General features: G+C 29.5%; 6 protein-coding genes across 6 annotated transcripts; 4 read left to right on the top strand and 2 right to left on the bottom strand. All coding sequences in view use genetic code 12, as the record gives it.

The window, feature by feature from the left end:
- Nucleotides 1–46: 46 nt before the first annotated feature.
- On the top strand, nucleotides 47–547 carry KGF54_005415 (uncharacterized protein; the record flags this gene model as incomplete). Its single annotated transcript, XM_051766210.1, has 1 exon — nucleotides 47–547. The coding sequence occupies one exon, from the start codon at nucleotides 47–49 to the stop codon at nucleotides 545–547; it is 501 nt and encodes a 166-aa protein (XP_051617450.1).
- A 224-nt stretch (nucleotides 548–771) lies between these two features.
- Nucleotides 772–1,878, top strand: MRP7 (mitochondrial 54S ribosomal protein bL27m; the record flags this gene model as incomplete). The annotated part of the gene is made up of 1 exon (XM_051766209.1): nucleotides 772–1,878. The coding sequence occupies one exon, from the start codon at nucleotides 772–774 to the stop codon at nucleotides 1,876–1,878; it is 1,107 nt and encodes a 368-aa protein (XP_051617449.1).
- Nucleotides 1,879–2,399: 521 nt separating this feature from the next.
- Nucleotides 2,400–2,990, top strand: KGF54_005413 (protein retreival receptor; the record flags this gene model as incomplete). The annotated part of the gene is made up of 1 exon (XM_051766208.1): nucleotides 2,400–2,990. One exon carries the CDS (start codon nucleotides 2,400–2,402, stop codon nucleotides 2,988–2,990), a length of 591 nt encoding a protein of 196 aa, XP_051617448.1.
- Nucleotides 2,991–3,444: 454 nt separating this feature from the next.
- SLA2 (Sla2p) lies at nucleotides 3,445–6,567 on the top strand (the record flags this gene model as incomplete). The annotated part of the gene is made up of 1 exon (XM_051766207.1): nucleotides 3,445–6,567. One exon carries the CDS (start codon nucleotides 3,445–3,447, stop codon nucleotides 6,565–6,567), a length of 3,123 nt encoding a protein of 1,040 aa, XP_051617447.1.
- A 6,264-nt stretch (nucleotides 6,568–12,831) lies between these two features.
- On the bottom strand, nucleotides 12,832–14,379 carry KGF54_005411 (uncharacterized protein; the record flags this gene model as incomplete). The annotated part of the gene is made up of 3 exons (XM_051766206.1): nucleotides 12,832–13,094; nucleotides 13,274–14,076; nucleotides 14,369–14,379. The coding sequence occupies 3 exons, from the start codon at nucleotides 14,377–14,379 to the stop codon at nucleotides 12,832–12,834; spliced, it is 1,077 nt and encodes a 358-aa protein (XP_051617446.1).
- Nucleotides 14,380–16,584: 2,205 nt separating this feature from the next.
- KGF54_005410 (URA7) lies at nucleotides 16,585–17,208 on the bottom strand (the record flags this gene model as incomplete). Its single annotated transcript, XM_051766205.1, has 2 exons — nucleotides 16,585–16,882; nucleotides 17,198–17,208. 2 exons carry the CDS (start codon nucleotides 17,206–17,208, stop codon nucleotides 16,585–16,587), a joined length of 309 nt encoding a protein of 102 aa, XP_051617445.1.
- Between the last annotated feature and the right edge of the window lie 859 nt (nucleotides 17,209–18,067).

The raw sequence follows: 18,067 nt of genomic DNA, 5'->3' as shown, positions 1-18,067 counted from the left end.
ACATAATTTAAAACATATTAACAACTAATAAGCTAATTAATATAAGATGGTTCATGAGATTTACAGTTTTACTTTGAATCAATTGGATGATTTAGAGAGAAATCTATTGTTTGATTCATTTAATTCAAAGATAGCTTGGAAATTTGGTGAATTTGCAAGATCTAAATGCATTGAAAAATATGAAAATAAGTCAATAGTAATTGATATTACTCTAACAGGTGGACATACTTTGTTTCATACGGTAATAGGTGAGAGTACTAATATAGATAATGATAATTGGATTAAAAGAAAGTCAAATACAGTATTTAGATTTGGTAAAAGTAGCTTTTATATTGGACAAAAATTGAGAATTAAAGAAAAATCTATTGAAGAAGCTATGTTTGTATCTTCAAATGAATTTGCAAGTCATGGAGGAAGTATACCTATTAAAATTAAAAATTTTACAGGAGTTATTGGAACTTTTACAATTTCAGGTTTGGCACAAGAGCAAGATCATTTATTAGCCATTGAAATTACGGAGGGATTCATTAATAAGTTTCAAATATAGTGATGCTTATGTAAAAGAATCGATATTATCAAATTATAAGCCATATTTAATTGTAATTCCATCTCAACTTGCAAGTCTCTCAGTTTTTTGTATCTTCAATTAATTGTATCTTTGATCTTAAAATTTATAGATTTTTAAAAATCAATCAAAAAAAATAGTACAAAAAACAAAATTAAAAATTTTTAAAATCTTTTAATCTTAATGATAAACTAAGTCAAATCACCATGTCCCTAATATTCAAATCATTATCATTGAGAATACCGAATATAACGAATCCGCTCAACTCTTTAACACAGATACGTACTGCCACCAAAAGAGTCTCAGGTTCCAAAACAAGTAATAAAGATTCAGCAGGTAGAAGATTAGGTCCAAAAGTTAATGAAGGTCATTTTGTTAAACCGGGTCAAATTATAATGAGACAAAGAGGTACTAAAATTCATCCTGGTGATAATGTTAAAATTGGAGTTGATCATACCATTTATGCTGTTGAACCAGGATATATAAGATTTTATTATGATCCTTTCCATCCAACTAGAAAATATGTAGGTGTATCATTGAAAAAAGATATAAAACTTCCAAAAGATCATTTTGAGCCAAGATTAAGGAGATTCGGATTTGTACCTATTAGTAACAAGAAGAAAGCTATAGAAGAAGAAGAATCAATGTCAAGAAAAGAAATACAATTACAACCATATTTAAAAAAACAAGAAAATAGAAAATTACATCATCATATAAGAACAACTAGGAGTTTTAGAGAACAATTAAAAGAATTCAATTTAGATGTTGATCCAACCTTGGCATCAGAAAGATTATTTGAAATTTCACAATTAGTTCCATATCACGAATTAGAACAAGCTAGAGAACAAGTCACTTATAATAAACTTTACGAATTAAGACTCAAATTTAGACAAAATAAACTTTCACAAGAAGAATTTGATTCATCAAAAATTGAATATATGAAATTTGCTAAATCAGTTGATAACAAAGTAGGAGTTTCCACCGAAGGTATATTATTTAATATCGAATCATTACCAACAAAAACCGAAACAATAAGTCAATTGAAAAATTTATTTGAATCTCAAGCATTAACTAAAGAGTATAAAGCAAAAGCATATGAAATAATAAAAACTCCTGGGGTTTTCAATTTAAAAGAACAAGAAGAATTGAAACGTCAATATTTACCTAGAGTATTACCATTAAATACTCCTGGATCAATTATTAAAAAACTTGACTTAAATAATATACCTAAAAATATAAAAATTCAAAAAATCTATGATGAAGTTAATCGTAAAGTTTTAACTGTTGGACGTCCAACTGAAGTTTTTAACTGAAAATTTATAATTAATTTAACTAGACAAAAACACTGTATATATGTATAACTAGGTAATGAAATTTATTGCATACGAGGATTTAACTAACTCTATTTAAAAGTGCTTTAAAGAGAAAGTATCACATACTCTTGATAACAGATTAACAAATAGTATATTATATTGTAATCAATTACATGACGTAAAAACAAATTTAACGATAATTGATGAATTAAAAAATTGACATAACAGAATTTTTTGAAGTAATAATAATCTAATAATAATAATAACACGAAAATTTTTTTAATAACGTTTTCTACAGAAACAAGAACCATTTCAAATTAAACAACATATAATTTATTAATATCAATAATTGTTATTTGTCATTTGTTGAGTGTCGATTATTATATCAATTTCATTTTGAGAGTCATTCAAGAAATAATTTATTTGTTTTTATCGACTTGATTAATCAATTAATTCTCCAGATTTTGCATAACATTCATTTTCGTCCATTTTTATATAAATCTTAATTCATTAAATATACTATGTCACTGAATTTACCATTTGAGAATTTACAGTCTAATCCAATCTATCTTAATTATAAAAAAGTATTAAATACTTATCAAAAATTTATAGATGAATCAGTACCGTATACTGCTTATAGATGGTATGCATTTGGAGGTTTAATTTCATTATTTTTACTTCGAATTTTTTTATCACAAGGTTGGTATATAATATGTTATGCTTTAGGAATATATTTATTAAATTTATTTTTAGCATTTTTAACTCCAAAATTTGATCCATCATTAGAACAAGAAATGAAGAATGAATCAATTGAGGAAGGTAATATACCTGAAGATTTAAATAATAATGAAAATTTATCAGAAAACGATGAAGAATTTAGACCATTTATTAGAAGATTACCAGAATTTAAATTTTGGTATAATGCAATAAGAGCAACTTTATTAAGTATAATTTTAACATTCTTTACAATATTTGATATTCCAGTATTTTGGCCAATTTTATTAATGTATTTTATTATATTATTTACTTTGACTATGAGAAAACAAATTCAACATATGATTAAATATAAATATTTACCTTTTGATTTAGGTAAAACAAAATATAGAAAGTGAAATTAACATTAACTGGTTCATTAAGTAAGAAACGATGAAATATCATAAGTAGTTTTTTATAATATATAAATTTAATATTTTTATTTTCCAATTTTTCTAAACGTTGATAAAGTAAAAAACAGATTTAAGATGGTGGAGTATTTCTATCAACAATTGCAAGGAGTTAAATAATTGATTACTTGAAATACATAATACAATTAATAAAAATTTCTATATTAACTTACCCCCTTAAATTTAATGACTTTTGTAATACCGCTTAACCAAAAAAAAAAAAAATTAAAAAAAAAATAAAAAAGTCGGCAATCTCGCACTAACACAAAAAAATGAAATAAAAAATTATTAAGAGGTTTTGATAATTCAACAAAAATTTAAACTCAATTTCAAGTCATACAATTACTATTACCAATTATCCATTTCATTCGTATTGTCATCAATCGACACAAGTTGATCAATTATGAGTCGTGCTGAAGTTGATTTACAAAGCAGTGTTAAAAAAGCTTGCAATGCTGATGAAGTTCCACCGAAAAGAAAACATGTTAGGGCTTGTATAGTTTATACTTGGGATCATAAAAATTCAAGAGCATTTTGGAATGCTGTCAAAGTTCAACCACTTCAAAGTAATGAGATTCAACTATTCAAAGCTTTAATTATGATTCATAAAGTTTTACAAGAAGGTCATCCTAATACGCTTAAAGATGCTTACAGAAATAGAGATTTTATTTCATCTTTAGCAACAGTTTTTCCATCCCATGGCCTGGCTTATGGTAGGTTAATTAATCAGTATGATAGATATTTATTACAAAAATTGGATTTTCATCGTAACAATCCTGGTTTTAATGGTACTTTTGAATATGAAGAATATTTATCTTTAAGAGCTGTAAATGATCCAAATGAAGGTTACGAATCTTTATTACAACTAATGGATCTTCAAGATCTGATCAATGATTTACAAAAACTTATTTTTGCAACTATTCATCGAAGTCATAGTAATTTATGTAAAGTTAGTGCATTAGTTCCATTAATTTCAGAATCATATGGTATATACAAGTTCTGTATATCTATGCTTAGAGCTATGTATCAACAATTGGGTGCTGATGATGCGTTACAAGGTTTATTTGATAGGTTTGAATCACAACATTTCATGTTAAGGGATTTTTATACGGATTGTCAATCCATAAAATTTTTAACAAGTTTAATAACTATACCTAGACTTCCAAATAGTGCACCAGATTTACAAGTAAATGAAGAAGGACAAAGTGTTACTCCAAAACCAAGGGAATTTGATGAAAGTACTCCTCAATTGTCTTCTCAACCAACTTCAAACTTAGATTCATCATCAATGGCTCCATCTATTGAACAAATTAATACACAACAAACTGGTTATCTTTTTGAACAACAACAAGAGCAAGAAAGAATTCAACAGCAACTTGAACTTCAACGTCAACAACAGTTACAGCAACAACAAGAGCAGCAACGTTTATTTGAACAACAGCAGAAAGATCAAGAACGAAGGTTTCTTGAGGAACAACAAGCACTTCAAATGCAACAAACTCAACATCAACAAAGCAGAGTTGCAGAGCTCGAACACGACTTGCTTTTGTTCAAAAACCAATATGACAATGATCAAAATCTTTTACAACAATATGATTCAAGGGTAAAATCTTTAGAAAATGAAATGGCAGCATTCAACAATACTGCAACCCAACAAATTACTTCCAAAAATGATCAAATTAAGAATCTAGAAGATCAAATCACAAATTGGACCAAAAAATATGAGTCCCTTGCAAAGTTATATTCTCAATTACGTCAAGAGCATTTAAATTTATTAGCTAAATTCAAAAAAATTCAACAAAAAATCAGCAGTGCTCAAGAATCCATAATGAAGAAAGAAAAACTTGAAAAAGACTTGAAAGCAAAAAATGTTGAATTAGCTGATTTAATCAGAGAAAGAGATAGAGCAAGACTCGATATAGACAGAGTTAAAGCTGGTAAAGATCAAGAAATTGAAAAACTAGAAATGGAAATAAGAGAGTTAAATGTAACAGCAAAAGAATCAGGAAAACTTCAAAATTTAAATTTGTCATCCATTATGTCTAAGCATGAAAAAGAATTAAACGACTTGAAAAGTCAATTGGAAGAAAGAAATAGTCAAGTTAAATCTTTGGGTAATAACGAATCATTACAATTGAAACTCAAAGAAAAGGAAACTGAATTAGAAATTGCAAACCAGTCGCTTGATGCTGCTTACGATGAATTAAGTAGGTTTAAACAAGATCAAGATGATATCGTAAATGCGGAAATAGATCAAATTATTTTGTCACAACTTGCCAGATTCAAGAATTTAATAGATTCGTTATTGGAAAGCAATATAATTCGTATTAATGATTTTAAGCATGAATTTACTTTAGTTGCTCAAACTCAGGTCTCAAATTCTTCACCTGAATATTTGTTATCACTTATAGAACTTTGTTCAGACACAGCAACTGATTTTGCATCTACATTTAATGGTTATATAGCAGAGGATAACAATCAAGAGGAAGCAACATTTTCAGAAATTATTCTCAATTGTTCTTCATTAACATCATATATCAACTATTTAGCTATAAGTGCCAAAGGTGTTGCTGAAAGTTCACCAAAAAAGCATGAAGAATCAATTTCTACTTTTGTTATTAAAGTACTTAATAGTGTTGAAAGCTATTATAAAGGTTTGAAATCGGAAGCTTTAGATAAGTTGGGAGATACAGAGGATAAAATCGATCTGATTATTGATTATAATCTTGAATTACAAACTTCTTTGAAAGAATTATCTACGGAAATTGATTCTTTGAAAGGATCTAATGGTATTAAATTTACAGGTGATTTGGGTCAATTAGTTGACAAAGAGATGCAACAAACTGTTGATGCTGTTACATCCGCATCAAAATTCTTGAATGATTTATTAAAAAATCCAAATATTTATGGTGGTAACATCGAAATTCATGAAACTTTATTATCTTGTGCTAAATTAATTACCGATGCAGTAGGACGTTTGATACTTGCATCCGTAGAATCCCAACGGGAGATTGTGGACAAGGGTAAAGGATCGCAATCAAAAACTGAATTTTATAAGAAAAACAGTCGTTGGACCGAGGGTCTTATCAGTGCTTCCAAAGCCGTTGCTGGATCAACCAATATTTTAATTCAAACTTCTGACGGTGTATTGAAAGGTAAAAATTCACATGAAGAATTAATAGTTGCATCAAATGAAGTTGCTGCATCTACTGCTCAATTAGTAGCAGCATCAAGAGTCAAAGCTAATTTTATGTCAAAAGCACAAGATAGTTTGGAAGTTGCATCATCTGAAGTTACTCGTGCTTGCAAATCTTTAGTTAACAAAGTTCAAAGTTTATTAACTAATGGAGATCAATATAACAATGATATTGATTTAAGTAAATTAACTCCATATGAAGGTAAAACTCTTGAAATGGAACAACAAGTTGAAATTTTAAAGCTTGAAAATAAGTTATTAGCTGCTAGAAAAAGATTAGGAGAGATTAGAAAACTTGGATACATGGATGATCACAGTGATGATGAATAAATAGGATAGCATACGTATAAGTAGATGTAAGATAAGAAAATGCAAGAAAGTTCTTTTTAACACTATTTAGATATTATGTTATTTTTTTCTTGACAATGTAATTTCTTTAACAAGATTAAACAACCTATCGTATCAATCACCTAAGTTGTGCATTTCAGATAAACCACTTCGGCATAACAAATAATACCCTTTTCCATTACAAATTAACCTCTTTAGCAAAACACATGAATCGCTTTCTACATAACCTTTATATCACTTAAGGACATAAAACAAAGCCCTTTTAGCATAAAACGAACTCTACTTCGGCAAAACAAATTTATTACTTTAGCATATCAAATCAAACACTTTAGCATATCAAATAAACTATCTCAGCATGCCAATTTTATTATTTTAGCAAAACAAAGAAACCACTCCAGCTTAACAAATTTATTACTTTAGCATATTATATAATTTATTTCAGCATTTCAGAAAAGCATTTTTAGCATATCAAACTAACTTTTTCATCAAATCATTTGAAGCACTCTAGCATATAGAACAAAGTAGACATCTAATGTTGCAAGGCTGAGGTAGGTTCTTTGATTTGATTGAGTGTGATAAATACAGTAATTGACATTATTACTACTCACGCTGGTTAATATTTATTTTTAGTATTTATTGATTATCTACTTTTGATTTTGGTGGATTATAAACCTATATAAATTTATACATTAGATGGTATCTATATTCATCTTCACCTAATATAAATATCGAAACCAATACTTTAATATTTCCCTTTCTAGTATAATAAACTACAACCTCAAATTACTCTTTATAATATAATAGATAATATTATGAAGTTACACAATTATAGTAATTATCACAAAAATGATTTTGGTTAAATCAACATCTAATACACTCTAGCATATATCACATGAACCATTTAGCGAAGCATTGTTTAGGTAGAAAAACAAACTATTTCGGCATATGAAATAAGTCTCTTTCTTTTTATGCGTCAAACTAATCATCCTTAAAATGAATAATGTTTCGCGTAAGTAGATATTTCTGAAACATAGCAAAAGCTATTAATCCTTCGTTTAAATTTTTCTAGCCCTGGGGAAAACCAAATATTAGCAGCTTGCAAAAAATTGGCGTATTTTTAAGGGGACATACAAAGAGAGGAACTATCGTTTGTGCTGGAAAACCGCGTCGAATATGGTAGTCCAATCTTGTTTATTGATTGCCACAAACAAATATTCAGGCTTAGTAAAACGTAGCAAGCTCGGTAAACTAGTACAATCCTGGGTTAATGAATCTGCTAGTTCAACAATAATACCTGACTTTTCAGCATGTAACTTCCCTTACTACTTCGATAACTTGAAAATTTTTTGTAGGACTTAGATGCGCTATAAATGAGGTTTTCATTTTAAGGTAAATGTTAAGAACAATCTGGTAACATATTTACAAATACTATACACAATGAAGGCTCATTTCAAATCGTGAGTCATTACTGGCACTGTGTGAAACGGGTCCAAAATAAACCCAGAGCGTCAATGTTACGTAACCATCGACTTTCGGTCCGCTAGTTTTGGATATACAGTTTTTAAGTTAGATCAAAGTGTCGCATTCTTTCGCTAATTTTTTCAACCGAAATTTATGCACATTTTTGTTTTCTACACATTAAATGTTACCACAATACTAGTTTAAGGCTTAATTCATTTTGCAAATTTTTGATGATATGAATTTTAATCGATCAACGCTATTTCACAAATGGGATTTGTCGAAGAAACCAGATGATCCCTGCAGAAATTACTATAATTGAAAGGCCGACCTCAAAATACTAACTATTAATGTAAAAGACGGTTGGCTGCTATTGATATACTTAGAAAAAAATAATTTAAACTGTGGTCATCGTTGTTTGTAATAGAGAAAATCAAATGAATCTTTAAAGATTTTCATCTAGCTTGTATAAAACTTTTACTGAAGAATTAAGTTTATAATGGGTAATTAAAATTATAATGTATCGATATTAATTATCGTAAATTTTGAATAGTAACAGTTACCGGCATTGATATTAAGGAACTTAACTTGAAGATTGATCCTAAATTTGTTTTCCTTTTTCAGGCATTCCGTCATTTTGAATCAACTTTTGGGTCCAAACTTATTAGACGCTACATTGTTTCCTTAGTTTTAAATTCTTTATGTTCTGTACTGAGAAGCTCTCATCAATAGTGTTTTTGAGTTATAAGCTTTCCTTTGGTGCCTGAATCCTTGGTTATTGAGGGAAACAATACAAAATATAGCTATCTACTCAAGGGTTCGCACTTCTGGTACTGGTGGTTTAATTGACAGAACTAAAAAGGGTGCTGATCAAATTTTAAGGAGTTTTTAATTTGTTGTTTTAAGTCGTGAACGAATGTTACACAACTTTTTTGGCTGTTGCATTTAGTTTTCAAATTTTGCTCGAACTTGTATCTCATTACTTGAAAGTATTGCAATCTTCGAGGAACATAAGAGTTTTGCTTCTCAATGCGTCATCGATCTACTTTGACTTTTTCTGGTTTGCTATGACAACCTATGCGTCGTAAGCGTCAAATATTTGTTTTCTCGAGCAAAGGGATATCTCTGATGTTTGTAGTCGTTGAGTAACTGAGATATGGCGTTAATTGTTGGTAGTTAAGATTTACAGTATTGATATTTGTTCAGAAGAGCATGGGATGATTTCCTATCTTTTTTAACAGGTCTGAATTTTTAATAGTTGTATGTGGAATTTAAAAATTTACTGTTGGCATAATGTTTCTGAGATTAGTGTAATTGAAACTATCCATCTTCTTCTATCAATGTGCTCTTATTGTTATGTCACTTCATAGTTTACACTTTCAAGGCCCTAAACGTTGAGCTTGGTGAATTAACCAAAAAGATTCTTGTGATAATTACTATTATGGTCTAACTTCAACTGTTATATCAAGTGTTATACTATAAAGAGTAATTGGACTTGAAGAGGAATTTATCAGAGTGTTGTTATTGATATTTAAATTAGGGAAAACTGAATATGCATATCATTAAAGATTTTCAATATATACATTATATAGTGTTATCTAACCAAATCCAAAATAAATAATCAATGCACTAAAATATCAATATTCACTAGTGTAAGTATTAATATTGTCAGAAACTATATCAAATACCCTCGATGGCTTTAAGGAGCATGCCTCTCTAACCATACTGCATTTTGTTCTTCAGTGGTAAAACATTTCAACCAACCCATCAATTAAATTTGCAACCCCTACCCAATTAAAATCAATGGTAATTGGCAATAGCTCGAATTACCAAAGTTTCAATAGATCAAATGTCACTAGAAAGCCAGAAAACTGAGGAAAAGTCTACAGCATTAATGCGGAATGTGGTTATCTATAAACCTTTGTGAATCTAGCGACTTTTTAACAACGATCAGTAGCATATCCTTTTAATTTATAATAGAACACAGTTTTACAAATGAAAATTCAATTGTGGCACAATTTAGGGAAATGGTAATACTCAAATATGATGTGTGAATCATACACAATTATTAATGAAGCCCAATTGACTGATTCCAAAATTTTCACCCACTTAAAATTCTGTGGTTGAACTAAATTTGTTCTTTCTTTCATTCATATATATTATTCCACTTAATTTGATTTTTAATCTGGTCCCAAATTTAGTATCACAAGACATGCAAAGACACATTGTCATCTTTAACTCTAGATCAAATCCAGTAAATTTGTATTAGTCAGTGAAGATTTGAAACTTTAGTATATACCGAACTGTTTACTTGGTACCTTCTCGACTCCTACTTAATGCCATTCTTCATTAACTTTCTACCGTAGATTTTAATGATCCAGCACTTGATTTTGATATCCAAGGTGGTGTGATGTTGTTATTTGAACTTATTGGTCGGCACTACTGCTGGTTCTACTTTACACCATTTGATGGTTGTAAATTATTTGTCTATTATTGAACTTGTCTCTTCATTCACCACTTCAAACAACCGCCAGTATTGAAAAATCCAGATTTATATCAATTATTTTTTTTTCCACATTTCAATTCGACTTTTCACCATTTGATTAACTTCATCTAATGTATTAATGCAATTATAAATAATGCTATTGTAGTAGAAATATTCTCAAGTTATGACGATACAACCATCTCCATTCAATATACCACCAAAGGTGCAAAAAGCTTGTAAAAGAACCACCAAAATCATTGAGTTTAAATTCGATCTTCCCTGTGGATCACACGCCCTTGTATCATACTGCAATTACCATGATTCTTATTGAAAAACCATTATGCTATTGAGAATCAATGTTTGTGAAATTGTAATGGCTAAGAAAAATATTGTAAAAATATAATGGCTGCGATAATGTAATAATAGTGAAATGTAGTAGTTGTCAGGATTTCATAGAATTTGATTGTTATAGCATAATTTTTTGAATTAAGTAAGAATCAGTCGCAAGCAAAAGTATTAATGTGGATCGTATGTTTATCATAATGAATTCTTTGACATTTGAATCGTTGATGGAAATAATTACACGATTCACACATATGTTAAATAACTCGAGTTGAATCTATCATTCTTACTCTCAACTATTATTTCTCCAAACTAACATTCAATAAAATCACTATTAGTGACTTTTATTAAAAATTATTACGTTCATAGTATTCTTCAACTTTCTAAGATATTCAAAATCATTTGTTTGATTAAATTGAGATTTCAATCACTGAACTTTTTTTGAAAGTTTTCTCGTAGTTTCAATGATAGTACTTTCAGGGAGTTTATGTATTTTAATTTTTCCTCCTTCTATACTTTCTCAAATCATTAGCTAAAGTTGTTCTTTGTTTATCATTCAAAGACAATGGTGATTTGGATGAAGACGTCATTTTTGTTTAAAAAAAAGTGCTTGGTGCTGTTTCATAAGTTGACAATTGTGGTTAATGTTGTTGTTAATTTTTAAAAGTTGTTGTTGTTTTGTATGAATTAACTCTTAAACGATTATTGAGCTTTTTGCATGAATTTTATCATTTTCACCACCATTATCAAAACAACCAATATTAACAGTAGTGTTTTCTACACATTTTCTTTCGACGTGCACCATTAAAATAACTTCAACCAGATGTGTTGTAATTATAAGTAGTACTACTACTAGCAAAAACATTTTCAAAGATTTGATGCTATGAAGTCGATCTTTTTTCTGTACACTAATAATGTTAAGTTACTATTCACTTTGCGATAGATTTTAGATCTATCTATTATCGTCCTTTTGAACCATTTATTATCTTCTTCTTGAACCATTTGTTATCTTATTTGAATGCAATGGATGTAAAAGGTTTCATTTTTTTCATTTTCATAAAGTACTGATTAAATTATTATTAGCATAAATTGGGGAAAAATTATGATTGCCGTTGTTGTTGTTGATTGTATGTTCATGCTGAAACAAATTTTCACTACCCGATGAAATGTATCACCACCTACAAATGAATTGTAAAACTTGAAATAAATTGGTCATCTTTACATTCAACTTCTGTTTTCTAAGATTGTAACCAATGTTGTAACCATAATCACTTGTTTCTTTTAATAATGACTCATTACTAATATCATCAGAATTTTGGGTTTCTTAGCCACAACTCATATCATTTTGGGGAATGTTGGAAATTGATCTTCACATACATATTCCACATCTTCAGGAAAATAGGTTCACTTACTTCAAGGAAAATAGCCCTCACTTACTTCAGTCTTAAACTTGAATTTAAATTTATGCAGTAACTGAGCTTTATCTTCAATTGTCTTTCATAGTTCTTAGATTCGTACAGCCGGAACATTAATCTTTGTTGGGGACTATGAAAACATTAAACTCACTGTTCATTGTGCTTTCTTGATTCAACACTTAACCTCACTCTTTATTAACTCTTCAAACAGAGTGTTTCAAATTCAGTTTGATCAAAAGTACTTGATTTCTGAATAGGGTAGACCCAAGTTGGTGGTGGCTTTAATCATATCATAAAATCGTGGTTGTCGTTAATGATGTTGTATACCCCTTAATGCTTCCAATATATCTGTATACTCAAATCCATAATCTATCACTGAACCTATTCTCTTCATTCCAATACTTATACCACCTTACTCGGAGACCAAAACTAACCGCCTGAATTAGTCTCCTTCCAAGCACTTGTAAACTGAGTAGGTATTGGTTGTGGAGAAGTAGTAACAGTTGTTAATGAAGATCCGGATTGACTAACTATACCTGATTCAGTTTAAACTGATCCATCTGAGTTTGTTACAGTCCAAGTTGTTGTATATTGAGTAGTAACTCCTGGAGTAATGGATGCTGGGAAGGTAGTAACAGTAGTTAATGAAGACCCTGATTGACTAACTATAACTGATTCAAATTCATCTGATCCATCTGAATTGGTGACGGTCCAAGTACTTGTAAATTGAGTAGTGATTGGTTGTGGGAAAGTAGTAACAGTTGTTAATGAAGATCCTGATTGAATAACAATAACTGATTCAAATACATCTGATCCATCTGTATTAGTGACGGTCTAAGTACTTGTAAATTGAGTGGTGATTGGTTGTGGGAAAGTAGTAACAGTTGTTAATGATGATCCTGATTGACTAATAATGATGATCCTGATTGACTAACAATAACTGATTCAAATTCATCTGATCCATCTGTATTAGTGACGGTCTAAGTACTTGTAAATTGAGTGGTGATTGGTTGTGGGAAAGTAGTAACAGTTGTTAATGATGATCCTGATTGAATAACAATAACTGATTCAAATTCATCTGATCCATCTGTATTAGTGACAGTCCAAGTACTTGTAAATTGAGTGGTGATTGGTTGTGGGAAAGTAGTAACAGTTGTTAATGATGATCCTGATTGACTAACAATAACTGATTCAAATTCATCTGATCCATCTGAATTAGTGACAGTACAAGTACTTGTAAATTGAGTAGTGATTGGTTGTGGGAAAGTAGTAACAGTTGTTAATGATGATCCTGATTGAATAACAATGACTGATTCAAATTCAACTGATCCATCTGTATTAGTGACAGTCCAAGTACTTGTAAATTGAGTGGTGATTGGTTGTGGGAAAGTAGTAACAGTTGTTAATGATGATCCTGATTGAATAACAATAACTGATTCAAATTCATCTGATCCATCTGAATTAGTGACAGTACAAGTACTTGTAAATTGAGTAGTGATTGGTTTTGGGAAAGTAGTAACAGTTGTTAATGAAGATCCGGATTGATTAACAATAACTGATTCAAATTCATCTGATCCATCTGAATTAGTGACAGTACAAGTACTTGTAAATTGAGTAGTGATTGGTTTTGGGAAAGTAGTAACAGTTGTTAATGAAGATCCGGATTGATTAACAATAACTGATTCAAATTCATCTGATCCATCTGTATTAGTGACAGTCCAAGAACTTGTAAATTGAGTGGTGATTGGTTGTGGGAAAGTAGTAACAGTTGTTAATGAAGATCCTGATTGACTAATAACGATGATCCTGATTGACTAACAATAACTGATTCAAATTCATCTGATCCATCTGTATTAGTGACGGTCTAAGTACTTGTAAATTGAGTAGTTATTGGTTGTGGGAAAGTAGTAACAGTTGTTAATGATGATCCTGATTGAATAACAATAACTGATTCAAATTCATCTGATCCATCTGTATTAGTGACAGTCTAAGTACTTGTAAATTGAGTGGTGATTGGTTGTGGGAAAGTAGTAACAGTTGTTAATGATGATCCTGATTGAATAACAATAACTGATTCAAATACATCTGATCCATCTGTATTAGTGACGGTCTAAGTACTTGTAAATTGAGTAGTGATTGGTTGTGGGAAAGTAGTAACAGTTGTTAATGAAGATCCGGATTGGTTAACAATAACTGATTCAAATTCATCTGATCCATCTGAGTTGGTGACAGTCCAAGAACTTGTAAATTGAGTAGTGATTGGTTGTGGATAGTAGTAATAGTTGTTAATGATGATCCTGCTTGAATAACAATAACTGATTCAATTTCAACTGATGCATCTGAATTAGTGACGGTCCAAGTTGTAGTATATTGAGTAGTAACTTTTGGAGTAATGAGGTTTCAATTGATCCGTTGATTTGTCCTCATTTGCCACAACCCTCTACTTCTAAATTGAGGATGCTATAGACACCTCACACAGATCGTTTTTTTATGATTCTAATTTATACCAAATGGTGACAGTATTTATGTTAAAAAAAGCGATACCATATTGTAATGCAAATTCAAAAATATTGGATCAGAATCTCAAAATAATTATTGAAACAAAATTTAACTCTATAAAAGCCATGTTTTTTATTTTTTTTTTTTGAAACAGCCTTCATTTTAGGCAGCACTATAGGTTTTGAACAACTTCACCAACAATGGTATTGGAAATGACTCTTCAGAAACTAGCATCCGATCCTAATTGCGAACCGTCTTCACTTGAACCCTTTTTAAGGACGTCACCGAAAACCTTACGGCCCGAAGTAAGGGGGTGACACTACATAATCCAAACTCAAGCAAAAACAGCTCTCAACTTTGCAACTAGGGGGTCCCTAGTCCTTACTAGGTCATCTCCACACACATTGCAGTTATCGTGCTGAACAAGTACCTAAAGTACGAACACTAATAACTCAGAACTGTCCTATATGACCACGTTAAAATTTGATTATAACTATTCTTTAATTCGTAAAACCAATTCAATGATTTAACATCTACAAAATTGGCATCACTGAGAGAATTTAATACACACCTTAATATATATTGGTAAGTGAATACCATAGAGCCGATGTTGTTGATATTGTGGTTGTTGTTGTCATTATTGTTAGTGATTTTGTTGGTAGAGTTTATTGATAATCCTATATTTCTATAAATTTAGATTATGTTTTTACTTTCATTTATTTTTTTGTGATGATTTTTTTGTTATGAGGTAGGGATGTTTAAAAAAAAAAAGATTAGATGAGATAAGATTAGATTAGATAAGATAAGACAAATTTACATTATATTAAATATACCCAGCATAAAAGTTCTATGTATTATTTTCAATTTATATTTATATAATTTGATCTCATTAATTATATAAACTAAAAGTATAAATTATTTGAGAATATAGTAAAATAAAAATGTAAAAACTTATTAATAAGATTTTAAAATTTTAAATGTATAACACAATTTTTTTATCAATCTGAATTGAAACTCACAACCTATCTAATGTAGATATTTCTTATAAGTATAAGTATCAAACAAAACATGCTTCTCAAATCCTGAATTTTGAGACTAGAGTGATCTAAGAAAAATTCAAAATACTCAATAATTTTTCTCTGATAACACTGGTTTTAAAGTGTGAGAGTAAGGTATCCCAGTGTTTACTACTTTATATCATCTCGATCACTAACATTTTTATGTGTAAGTTGTGATTTGTAAATGGGTTTCTATTGAATTGTCGATTTGTGGTAGATTGAGTAACTTTTCCTCCCAAAATTAGCGACAAGTTCGACGTATGATTCTGATTTTTATTACTTTTTGGTCGCATACTCTCCAAAGTTTTTCTTGTATCATCAAATCTATAAACATTCATTGATTTTAACTTCCTGAATTCTTAACCTTTTTAATTACCAATTGTAAGTTAATAGCTTTATAATAAACAGTGTAATTCATTCTAAAGAGCACAACTTGTCATAATTGGTTTATAGAGTTTATCATCTCAATTGAATTTCTACTGATGTAGTTTCGATACCCTCAAGTAGAGCGTACTTATATTGTAAGAGTTTGCTTCATTTAGGATAAGATAGTCAAAGGAAATCAAGTAATCTAAATTTGAATTGTAAAACCTCCAAAACGAAGTTGATACAAAAGCAAAAGAACCTGGTTTATTAAGGACGACACATGCAAAAACATAAGAGTCAAATACCTCTCATTAATAATCAGTTTTAGTAGTTATGTTACAAAATACCTTATACTTCTAAGATCTATTGAAATTAATTAAAAGCAAATCCGAATTTTACAACTTTGAAATTCTCCTTTATAATTTAAATCATCTCTTTTTAAAAGTTCATCTAGTATACCAGCAGAAGCAGCAACTAAACCTAAAAATGGTCTTGAAGGATCTGAAACTTTTGATAAATATTCAGGATGATATTGTGTACCAACAAAGAATTTATGACAATCATCATATAATTCAATCATTTCCATTCTTTTACCTGATTCATCTTTTCGAATAAAATGTAAACCTTTAGATTCTATTTGATTTATTAGTTCTGGATTAACTTCATATCTATGTCTATGTCTTTCAAATACTGAATTAGATCCTCCATATAATTTACATAACTTACTCCAATCTGAACATTCAATAATTAGTTTTATGTATCCCAAGTTTCATTGTACCACCTAGTTTAATTTGATCAACATCTGGCATATATATGAATGATGGTCTCATATTATCGTCTTTTTTATATTTATCAAATTCTTTGTGAAGTTGAATCTTTTATACCTAAAACATTACGAACAAATTTAATCACTGCAACTTGTGAACCCAAACAAACTCCTAAAAATGGTATATTATTTTCTCTTGCATATTTAATAGCTAATAACATACCTTAGATACATCTTGATCCAACTCTATCTGGAACTAAAATACAATCAGCTTGACCAACATAATGCTATGCTTTATGCTATTCTGATATATTTTCATTTTTCATTAATTCTTCTAAATTTGTTGATTCAACCCATTCCATTTTCAAGCGACGATTACATCTCATTGATGCATGTTCTAATGATTTAATTATTGATAAATATTAATCATGTAAATGTGTATACTTACCAACTAAAGTAATTGTAACAGTTTCAAATGATTTATCATGAGCACTTAATAATTCTTCACCTTTAATTAAAGACTTTTAGTCAACTTCTCCAATACTAAATTTAAAAATGCATAACTTTTTGTTGTTTCAACAAAAGTAGAACACAAAAAAATGATTTAGCATCACATGTACTGCAAAAACTTGATCTGGACCAACATGACAAAACATTCCAATTTTTCCAATAGTTTGAAGTTCCCATTTTTCTTGACATCTACAACCATATCTGGTGTTAGACCTAAACTTCTTAAATCTTTTATAGCAGCTTGAGTTGGTTTTGTTTTTTGTTCTCCATGTATAACTGGCACTAAACTTTCATGAATAAAAGCAAAATTATCACTTTCAACTCTGAGTTGGGATTGTCTTAATGCTTCAAAAAATAGTGCACTTTCTATATCACCAACTATACCACCTTGATGCTTTACCCCTGATGATAAATTTTACTCTGATTATTCAGTCTTGAAATTTCATCTTTTTTTAATGGTAGTATAAAGTTCATGTTGATAAATATTATTAAGATCTTATTCCTCATTCTTAATAGACAATTAAAGAAGGATTTTATAGAAAAAAAATTGAGTAGTTTATATGTCGTAATATTAAAGTGATAA

Source organism: Candida jiufengensis (genome assembly GCF_024610255.1).
Source record: "Candida jiufengensis strain CBS 10846 chromosome Unknown scaffold11, whole genome shotgun sequence".
Classification (NCBI taxonomy): Eukaryota; Fungi; Ascomycota; class Pichiomycetes; order Serinales; family Debaryomycetaceae; genus Lodderomyces; species Lodderomyces jiufengensis.
The sequence above is the reverse complement of the archived record's forward strand: the minus strand, read 5'-3'. Positions and strand labels throughout refer to the sequence as shown.